The sequence below is a fragment of the Pangasianodon hypophthalmus genome, chromosome 6 (genome assembly GCF_027358585.1).
Source record: "Pangasianodon hypophthalmus isolate fPanHyp1 chromosome 6, fPanHyp1.pri, whole genome shotgun sequence".
Classification (NCBI taxonomy): domain Eukaryota; kingdom Metazoa; phylum Chordata; class Actinopteri; order Siluriformes; family Pangasiidae; genus Pangasianodon; species Pangasianodon hypophthalmus.
In genome coordinates, this window is record NC_069715.1 from 12,388,284 (window position 1) to 12,399,468 (window position 11,185).

At 37.5% G+C, this 11,185-nt stretch overlaps 1 protein-coding gene across 1 annotated transcript; it reads right to left on the reverse strand.

Moving 5' to 3' along the window:
- Positions 1 to 7,399: 7,399 nt before the first annotated feature.
- Positions 7,400 to 10,123, reverse strand: admb (adrenomedullin b). Its single transcript, XM_026927614.3, has 4 exons — positions 9,976 to 10,123; positions 9,482 to 9,597; positions 9,275 to 9,376; positions 7,400 to 8,613 (listed from the first exon to the last, which is right to left on the reverse strand). The coding sequence occupies exons 2-4, from the start codon at positions 9,583 to 9,585 to the stop codon at positions 8,358 to 8,360; spliced, it is 462 nt and encodes a 153-aa protein (XP_026783415.1). The 5' UTR covers positions 9,586 to 9,597; positions 9,976 to 10,123; the 3' UTR covers positions 7,400 to 8,357.
- Positions 10,124 to 11,185: the final 1,062 nt, after the last annotated feature.

Genomic DNA, 11,185 nt, shown 5'->3' on the forward strand with positions numbered 1-11,185 from the left:
ACAACCCTGCCCCGTACCTGCTGTCCTGTACAATTTAGTGTTTTCCCTGCTCTAACACACCTACTTTAACACAGGAAGAGTTGATTAGTTGAATCATGTGTGTTAGGAGTGAGGGAAGACACTAAAATATGCAGGACAGGGGACATTCCAGGAGCAGGGTTGGGAATCTGTGGATTAAGGTGATCAGGGGCCCCTTGGCTAGACTTTAAGTGTATATATCTAACCCACCTTTTTAACCTGCCCTTAGATTTTTTGAAGTCCTCATCAAATTGGCTTAACACAAGTCCATGGGCACACTTTGGCATAAAGTAGGTCTGGCCTCTCAAAATTACCTGTGATCAGCAACCCGGGATCAGGGGTTGTTACTTCTAAATGTAGCAAGCCCTATCACATGGGTTTAGCACATTTTCATCTATCTTGTGGCACCACAGCACTGTAAATGCCAATTGTGTTGAAGTCTCTTAAAAAGCCTCCTATTGTTGGCTTGAAGTGGGTGTCTGCCTTCCTGATAGCAAGCACTCCACTCCACAGTTGGCATGCTCTGGTGATGAACTAGCCTTACATGCAGCAGTGAACAGATGAGTCTGCAGTTACCTCATGGTTAAATCCAGGTTTTCTGCCCAAGATCGTATTACTTAACTTTGTGAATCAGTCTGTTGACCAATGCAGACTTCGATGAGGGTGAGCCTGCAGAATGTTCCTTGCTGTGCCCGGTATGTGCCTTGCGGTGTTATTTGGACCAGACAGCAGTCATTCGATCCTCAGACCAGCTGTTTATTTGGGGATAAGACATGGGGTGCTCCCTAGTATAAGCAGAGGTTAGCCAACTGGGTGGAGGAAGTCATCGCCTTAGGCCACAGATGACCTGGATGACATGTCACTGGTTTTCTAGGAAGTTTTCTTAATATTCTGGTAACTTCTCTGGTAAAATTTGAACCTCTCAAGAACCCAGCAGTAACCTGGGAGTTATAGTAAACCATATAGTAACATGTAATTATCAAATTACAGACCAATTTCAAACCTTCCGTTTATATCTAAAATATTAGAAAAGGTTGTATATGCTCAATTATTCTGCTTCTTACGGGAAAACAATATCCTTGAAGAATTTCAGTCAGGTTTCAGGCCCCATCATAGCACAGAAACTGTGCTAGTAAAAATCACAAATTACTTGTTTTTAGCTTCGGACCAAGGCTGCATCTCAATAATAGTCTTACTTGATCTTAGTGCTGCATTCGACACTATAGATCATAACATTCTCGTAGATCGCTTACAAAATCACATAGGTATTCAGGGACAGGCATTAAAATGGTTTAGATCCTACCTGTCTGATCGATACCATTTTGTAGATTTAAATGGAGAACTATCCAGTGTAATACCAGTGAAATATGGGGTTCCACAAGGATCAGTTTTAGGACCACTGCTGTTCTCAGTTTACATGCTTCCCTTGGGTAACATCATTAGAAGACATGGGATTAGTTTCCATTGTTATGCTGACGATACCCAGTTATACATCTCATCAAAACCAGATGAAATAAATAAATTGTCTAGATTAACTGAGTGTGTTAAAGATATAAAAGATTGGATGACTGATAATTTTCTGTTACTAAATCCTGATAAGACAGAAATATTACTTATTGGTCCAAAAACCAGTACACAAAAGCTCTTACAATTCAACTTGCATTTAGAAGGATGTACTATTACTACTAGCTCGACAGTGAAAGACCTGGGCGTAATATTAGACAGCAGCTTGTCTTTTGAAAATCATATTTCCAATATCACTAAAACAGCCTTCTTCCACCTTAGAAACATTGCCAAGCTTAGGAACATTTTATCTGTATCTGATGCAGAAAAGCTAGTTCATGCATTCCTAACCATGCCAGAGTTCTTACTAGGTCAAGAAAAGATGATCACATAACCCCAATATTATCATCCCTGCACTGGCTACCTGTTAAGTTTAGAATTGATTATAAACTAGCACTACTTACGTACAAGGCTCTAAATGGTTTAGCTCCCACGTATCTAGCCAGTCTTCTAACACATCACAATCCACCACGCTCCTTAAGATCTCAAAACTCCGGACTTCTGGTAGTTCCCAGAATATCAAAGTCTACAAAAGGAGGTAGAGCATTTTCTTATTTAGCTCCTAAACTTTGGAATAGCCTTCCTGACAGTGTTCAGGGCTCAGACACAGTCTCCCAGTTCAAACGTAGATTAAAGACATATATCTTTAGCCAGGCATACACTTAACACACACCATAACCTTGTACTTCAGTACATCTGATTAATTGCACATTATGATTTATGGCTTACTAATATTATGAACAGCAGCTACACTAATTCCTTTCCACTTGTTTCCCTTCTTCTACCCATCCCAAGGCACATAGAGATTGTGCCAGCTCTAGTAGACGAGGCCAACCCTATGAGGATTCTGAGGCATCCAGAGATGGACCTGCTCCAGCTGGTTTTTCCCTCGTGAGGATTTGGGTGTTCGAAGCAACGCTGCCAACCCTATGTGGACTTTGAGGACTTTGAGGAAGACAACAACCTACATGACTATAAATAAATGCAGAAAGGACATTGTTCATATCACACTCTCCAGTGTCACCCAAATGAGGATGGGTTCCCTTTTGAGTCTGGTTCCTCTCAAGGTTTCTTCCTCATATCATCTAAGGGAGTTTTTCCTTGCCACAGTCGCCTCAGTCGCCTCAGGCTTGCTCACTAGGGATAATTTTGTCTAACATCTAGGAGTGTTTGCATGTTTTTGTTTCTGTTTGCATGCTTTTTGTTTCTTATGTTCTGTAAAGCTGCTTTGAGACAATGTTCATTGTTAAAAGTGCTATACAAATAAAATTGAATTGAAAATTGAATTGAATGTTTGTATAGTGATGATTCAGAGAATGTTCCCCTAACGTTGGGAGAATATTCTCTGAACCATCACTATACAAACCGGTTACTATATGGTTACTGTTACATGTGGTTCCTGTTACATTTGTATCTAATAGCTAAAAAAAAAAAAAAAAAAAAAAAAAACGTCATCTTAAGAGACCGTAAGAGAAGCATCTCCTGGTGTTGAGCCATGGCAGTAAATTTGTTTTGTTGATAGAATGCTGTGCACTCTAACTCACAAAGCAAAGATGCTGAGATGGGCAAGATCACCTACAATATGCAAACAGAAACTGTGGCATCGGACACTGACAGGCATCTTAGCTCACTTTTCCTGTCAGCAGTCTAACAAGCTTGAAAATGCACTCCTTCAGCTGTGAACCTACTGTAGCTCCACTCTGCATCTTAATACCTGGACATTACTCATGACATCAAGAAAATAAGGAATTAAATATAAGTGAAAACTATGAAAAAGAAAAACTAAGATTAAGATTTGAGTTGTCTGAGTACCGTGCAGTGGCTGTGTATGGAAAGGCCATTGCTGGGGCACTAAGACATGAAAGGATCAATGGTGGTGGCTGATAGAGGTGTCATAGAAATTCTACCATTGCTGAACAACACTCCTGATGTCATATACACGCTAATGTCCATGAATGACGGTTGCACATCCACTTGACATACATAAACCCTAAGAAAAGCCTCCTGCTAAACCTCAAGAAAGATAAAATTATATATTATTTATTTATATTTCTTTGCTTATTATGTGAAACTATTTCCATAAAACCAATTCCTTTTTTGGGACTATAAACTGAATATAAAATGAACTTTTAATTTGACTCCTGGTTCAATTTGATTTAATTATGTAGTGATTTCGAAGTCCAATTACTTATTCTAAAGTAAAATTAATTTATTATGCTGAGGTATTGTGTAGCCTGCTCTGAACTGATCCTTCTGGACCTGATGGTCTATCAATTTGAATTAGTAATTTTTTATTGGTTAAATTTGAGTCCTGGCTAAGTGTAGCCCACTCTACTAAACTCTGTTGGCTTGATGGTCTACCAATTTAGCTCATTTGGGGGTGGGAAGAGACTAAATATCCCCATGATAAAAAACAAAAAAATCCTGAAAACATGTGTATTAAGATTAGATTAGGTTTTAGACATAGCTTTATTCATCTTCATGGGGATATTTTATCTCTTGCCATCCCCAAAAGAGCTCAAAAAGCATTATTTACATCAATATAGTTATTTGTACGGAGGTAGCTAAGTATGCCAGGTCTGGGTGCATACATCATTTATAGCTTTAGCTACCTCTAATAACCACCCAATGATGTATGCACCCAGACCTGGCATACCTAGCTACAACTTGTACAACTTGTAAATGTCTTGTCCTGTATAATCATTAGAGAAATATGTTAGATAAATATGTTAGTATGAATATTCATAGATTTGTACAGTTGTAGTAAGATTAGATTAGGTTTTAGGCATAGCATTATTCATTTTCATGGGATATTTTATCTCTTGCCATCCCCAAAAGAGCTCAAAGCATTATTTACATTACTATAGTTATCGGTATAGAGGTATCTAGGTATGCCAGATCTGGGTGCATACATCATTTATAGCTTTAACTGCATCTAATGCAACCCAATTAGAGTAAATGTCTTACAAAAACCAAAAGGGTTTAGTAATGTGTTATACAAAAAGTGACTGTGTACAAATCTATGAATACTAACATATTTCCCTAATGATTATGCAGGACAAGACATTTACTCTAACTGGATGGTAAGCAATAATCATCTATCCTTTGGCAGGATGTTGAAATTCAGACTTAGGACATATTACAATTAGTTGAGTATATGTGTGGTCTGTTAATGCTTGAGTAATTCTAATCATTTTGATAATCATGGGGATATTTGTTCTTGTCCTTCAAAAGAGCTAATTACTTTACACACATTACTAAACCCCTTTGGTTTTTGTAAACAAAAAGAGATGCATATGCAGCCTGGTTGCAAAAAGACCTAAGTAGCCTAGCAACCTGACCCTGCTAGGTTGTAGAATCTATAACATTTTTATTTACTAGACAGATGACATTAGCCAAAATGTTATTCATTATAGGTTTATAGTTTACTAAAGTTATAATGTTGTAATTCTTGAAGATCTTTATGGCTTGGTGCCCTGTCAGTGGCTAAATGATTCTAAGCAGTGGCCTAGCCTGGCAATCGTCAGTCAAATACAGTATACATCTCACAGAAACTGTGAGCATTTAAACTAGAGATAAACTGAAGTCATCCTTACAACTTTGTTGTTTGTGGGCACGTTCAAGACGTAATGTTTTTATTTAATGATTTTAAGAATTACAACATTAAGGATGTCATGGCACTGAAAGCTGATGTGCTTCCCAAACAGTTGCCATAAACCCATTTGTTAGCTGAAGAAAGTTAGCTAGCTAAACATTACTTCTCAGTAAGAACATGACCTAGCTATCTGGTGTTAGCTAGCTAGTTTCTTGCTGTAGATTTTAGGCAAGCTACATAGGTTTGTTAAAGCAATACAAATTATGCATGTTAGCTAACTAGCAAATCCTTAGTTAGCAAGCCAACTTCACTGATATGATAGTCAGTGATAGTAAATTAAGATGAAATGGGCACTGCAAAGACAGAGCACCTTGGATCAATTGGAAAGGTGTCTGATACAATGGTATGTGGTAAAAACAAATGTGATAAACACTTTTCTGATTCTGACACCCACACAGCACAGCGCAACATTTTGGAAAACAATTTCTGGCTTGCTCTTAAAAATTACCATAGTCTCCTGCTATGTTTTTGCAACCAGGAGGCATGGATGACATCAGAGTGATGTGTATCACTCAGGGGTCTGTACAGTCATCAAAGTACAGAGGCAGCTATGTTTGCTAGTTCTGGGTGCTTACCCACATAAGTTATTCATCATTTTTGGGCAGCCTTCAATTTACCAATTGTTGATGTAGTGACTAGTTGTAGTTCAGTAACTTCATTACATTTTTTCCCTCATTCCTAACCATGTTGCTACTTTATCAGGCAGCATTATAATTAGCACCTCAGTTAGTTGCAACCAGCTCGTAATTTCAATGGATCGTTCACATCTGCGCAAGCTGTGAACCACACAAAACTCTTCACTGTAAAGTACAAGCTGCTGTTTTTAGTGCAAAGATGGTGGTCAGCAAAACTGATCTACTGCTTTTATCATCATTGGTCACTGATTTATTATTTTTTTTAATGGGTAAGACCTTTTTAAACTTACATGAATGATACTAAAATATAGTTTAATTGAAGCTTATTTTAAACTGTGTTATATGATTTTTTTTGTTTGTTTAATGAAATTGTAATAGTTTCTAAATAATATTTAAATAATAATCAAATAACCATTCATCTTTTATTTTTTAATGTCTGTTGCTGACACTAAAATAGAATAATCAAAAAAGTACACTGACACTGACTGCGAAGTAAAGTTATTTTGCTAATTAGAACGCAGAGAGTAATATTACATGGAACAATATCAGCCTAAGAAGAACCTTCACAGGTCAAAAAGATTAATCCAGTCTAGAAAAGAATGGCATTGTTGGGGATTCATCAGCTCTTAGTGGTGAGCTGAGACAAATGATCCAACTCACTAAAAATTCCCCTCACTAGTCACTAAAATTCAGTGACAGTGAAATATAATACTGTATAACTCATCCAAACTAACTAGTCATGAACTCATGAATCATTTATCTTTTTTTTTCTTTTTAAATTTAAGGTATTTAATTTTTTTTTCTTTTTAAATTTAGTTTGGGCTGCAAAAAAAAAAAATTCTGACCAGTCAGGGGACCCTGGTCATTCAAGCAAACTCTCACTCTTATGCATCTTCTTGTACAAACCTTAAAAAAATACAAGTAAAATTTTGTCTTCAGAAAGGGAAGAATAGTAGCTTCTTTTTTCTATAAGGGCCAGGACAGATTTCTAAAAGCAGAAATTTAGCATTAGATGGCAGCATAACACTAGATGTAAAGCATCCATAAAGCAGATGTTTTGAATGAACATTACGTTATGGTGTATTAGGCTGTGATATATTATGGCATTGTGATTATGGAAATCTGTGTATTCAATATTATGTACACTATATTTAGGACAATGCATCATCTGAAACACCCAAATAAATCTCCTAATTGAATATTGTTAATGGTATCATAGGCTTAGAGCATTGATCACCAGCAATGGGAAATGTTTTTGCAAATAGTATATATTATTAACAGCAAAACCAGTTATAGTTATTACTGGTCTTAATAAAATCATCATTATGATACCGTTTACTGTGCTGTTTTGCCTGCACTATATATGTTTTGCAAGCTGTAATTTGTAGTGCATTGCTTTTGTTACATCTTGTAAATGTTACACTGATTCATTTATCAGTCATTCATGTTCATATAGAATGAGTATTTAAGAACTTAGGGATGATCATAATGCTGAGCCTTATTGTTGCAACAAAAGCTAGAAATAAAACACTTTCATTCTTTTTTCTCACAAGTGTTTAATAGTTGCTTATACCATCTGGTTTTCACTTTACAATGACAATGTCTTGACATAAACATAAGTTTATCATTAAATCAGTATAAAAGTAATGGTTATTTAATTTTAATATACAATACCCATATTAGTTCCTGTATAAAAATAGTTAATCTCTGAGATTACAAGTATATTATTACTGAATGTATAAAAATATGAATCCATAACATACATTATTTTTCATAATTTTTTTTTTTTACTTTTTTTTTATGCCATTACTGATGGAATACATACTGCTACAATTATTGCACATTCCCCCACTATACACATATCCAGCTTCAAGTATGTAAGCAGGTGAGCAGATATTAGTGTCCAAGCTTTTCACATCCAGCTTTCACAAAGACCTCTTCTTTCAGTTAATTTCCCTTATGGAGCCTTATTGGTGAAAGTCTTTTAGCTGGTATTTGTGTTTCTCTGTCCTCTTTCCCCTTGCTAGAAAAAACAGAGGTGCTGGTAGTTTCCTGGATAACCTCATTGCTTCTCCAGAGGTTTGAAGAAGTGGCATGTCCTGCGTTGGGGAGAGACAGGGAGCCTTGTCAGGTCCCAGAGTTCCGTAAGATCGAGACTTATCCCAAACTAATGCACACACAACTGCTCAAGTATCTTTCATATCGCTGCCATAAACCCACACCCTTGTTATCTCACTTGAACTCCTGATTTTCTTTTTCTTACAAAACAGAACTGCCTGACCCACTTTACACAAACAATCATTCTTTCCAGATGACCCGAATCCTTATCTTTAGTCCTGTCTCTCTGGTAAAGGATGGAGAAAGAGGTTCCAGCTGTTTGGACATGGTAGTTCCCCATTTTTGTGCCTGCAAAGGAGTTGTCAGTAGTATTTCAGCAAACTGAGCCAACATAAGAAAAAGGCTCAGGACAAACCGCAGATTGAGGCTTAAGTCAGTTTTTGAGGCGAGTCACGTCTCTGGGCTTGAAGTGTGGAGAGATTCAGATGGCCCTCCCCTTGGGCTGGAGCGGTGGAGCGTCGGAGGAGGGAACGCCTCCGTCGCCGGCCGTAGCCACAGGGACTGATCTTGCGTTGGGGAGCGTTATTTGTCTTATTACTGAGCTGGTTGATGCGGTAGGCTAGATCATGTATTGAGCAGGTGAGCAGGTTACAGCCCCGTTTCATCCTTCCACTTGGCTGATCACTATAAAAAGCAAACAAGCCAGAAACAACGAATAAAGAAAGGAGATTATCCTACTTTACCATCTCCCAGAACATTCAAGCATTTTATCCACTGAGCCTGTTCCACTGTCATTCAGTGTAGTGATGCATGCATATCTTAGAGTGGAGTTACAGAAACATATTTAAAGGTGATCAGTGTTTGGTGTGTTCTGTTTCTGATGAAGAACTGAATCAGCAGAGACTCCGCACTGATTTTGAACATGTGAAATTTGTTATGATAGGTATTTGTTTTGTGGTTTCCATTTCAAAAATCATGAAAAGCAGGTGAGTGAAAGCAGGGGTGTGACCTCTTGGGTGTCACAAGCCCTGCCCCCAAATTGCCTCCCCAATACTGACCTCAAATCACATCTCAGATTGTCTCTTCCTATGCACTTCAAGTATAACTTTATAAAGCATATCTACATAACTTGAGTTGATTCAAATCATCATGACATAATAGGTATTTATTATGAACTATATATATATATATCTACAATGAAGCCCATTAATGTCACAATGTGGCAGTTCATTTTGCACCATTTTGAAAATCAAAAAATTAAACAAAAATGGAAACTTGTTGCATACATTTTATTAAGTGGTGTCCCCCCATGTCAAAAAACCCAGACATGCCAATGGAAGCCTACCTGTTCTGTGATACAGGTGTCCCTGTATCCCTGTTCTCGACTGAATCTTCTGAACTCCTATTATGCACACAGAGATCCTTCTTCTGAAGCTCTGTATTCAATCTGGCACACAAAGACCAGCAAAAACATATCAGCACCAGAATTGCAAACCCACTGTGTAATTGCACAAGGAGAGACAGATAAAAAAATGCTGATGCTTAGACTTACTTCTTTTCTCCATCAGAATTGGGAGGAAGTGTTGCACTTATAACACAAGGCACAAAGGCAGCCAGCAAACACCAAAACATAATACTCTGAGAGACCTTCTTCATTTTGACTTCAACCTGTAAAAAGAGTTCAGGTCATTGTGTTAGTTTATGAACCACTAAATAATGCATTTCTGTAGAAATTGAACAGTTCCTTAAAATACCTAAGACAGCAAGTCTAACTAGCATCCATCCCTAATCTGCATTAGTCACTATATGACAAACATATAACGTTTAGGCAGATGTTATTGGTGCTATAATGGGGCATGGAGCAGGCATGGAGCTGTGCAGCTTTGCTGGGGGTCAGTAAGTGCTGCCTCACACATGATGATAACCAGACTGCTGACAGATGGATGTCTTTCCAACACAAACTTATTTTAGCCTTGACCTCTGAGGAAATGCCAAAACATTCAACTGATGATAATTATCTCTGAGTAGCATTGCAAGGGTACATACCTGAGAAGCTTTGTTCTTGAGTAAGAATCAAGAACTGTACTCCTGACTTCTCAACACTGATTGGTTGGTCTAGAGAAATAGGATTTCCCAAATAATGTCCAGTGTGTGTGTGTGTGTGTGTTAGTTAGAGAAGGATGCAGCTGTGACACTACCAATCCTCTGAGTCTAAAAGGCAAACCTGGGAGCCTTTTATACTTTACAGGGGGTGGGAGGAGGCGGGAGTTAGGATGAGTGACAGTCAGCCACATCCCCAACCTTACGTGCCCTGTCTTGTGCGGACAAAGGAATGATTTTCCAGCATCATTAACAATAACTGGTCATTGACGGTCCAACGGCATTTGTTATAATCCATTTAAAATAATATTTAATGGTATGTTTTCTTCTATACTGTGAGAAGGTCAGAGTGTTTGGGGTCTTGAGTAGTCTAAATTAGTGTTTCAATATATTCCAGACACAATGTATATACCTGTACAGCAATATTTCATAAATCCTTAATATTCATGCACTCTTGGATATTTTTTAGAAATTGAAATAATGACTTAACACCTGCAAGTCAACCACCTAGGCATTTTTCTTGTGTAGTGTGGCTTTATCTACAAAAAAAAAAAACCTGACATGCTGTTCTTCCTGTTATGTGTTTAAAAGTGGTATAATTACTTTCCTTAATTTTATCTCTCACCAGTTTGATTTGATCATTCACTGATATATTAAAGTATACTGAAGTAAATTACTTTCTTTGGCATTATGACACTTTCAGCAGATGTATGTTCATTCTTGAAAAGTTTTCATCTTCTCTAAGGCCTGCTACTATTGTAAAATTCATGTACTACACAAAATTCTCAGTTATTTTAAGGAGAATGCCACAGTTCAGATGTTTAGGACACAGCTTTTAGTTTTCCATTAAAACCCTCAAAAAGGGAGTTATTCAAATAAAACTGAGGCTGGATAATCAATTTGGCTGACCTTTGACCTTTACTGCACTGATATTTTAGGGTGCTAGCTTTGAGTATGTGTCCTTTTGAAGCTTGCTTATGTTCACAACATCTCAGTGTAGTTTTTAGATGCAGTGTTGCAGTACACTGACCTCTTCTGTCATGTTGGAGTAGAATTGCAAATATACTTCACTTTGAGAGATGGTGACTATGGTAACCTCACGTTAAGCCCCTCACACATCCCTGAAAATACTGCAATCAATTGATCAAATGAGTTG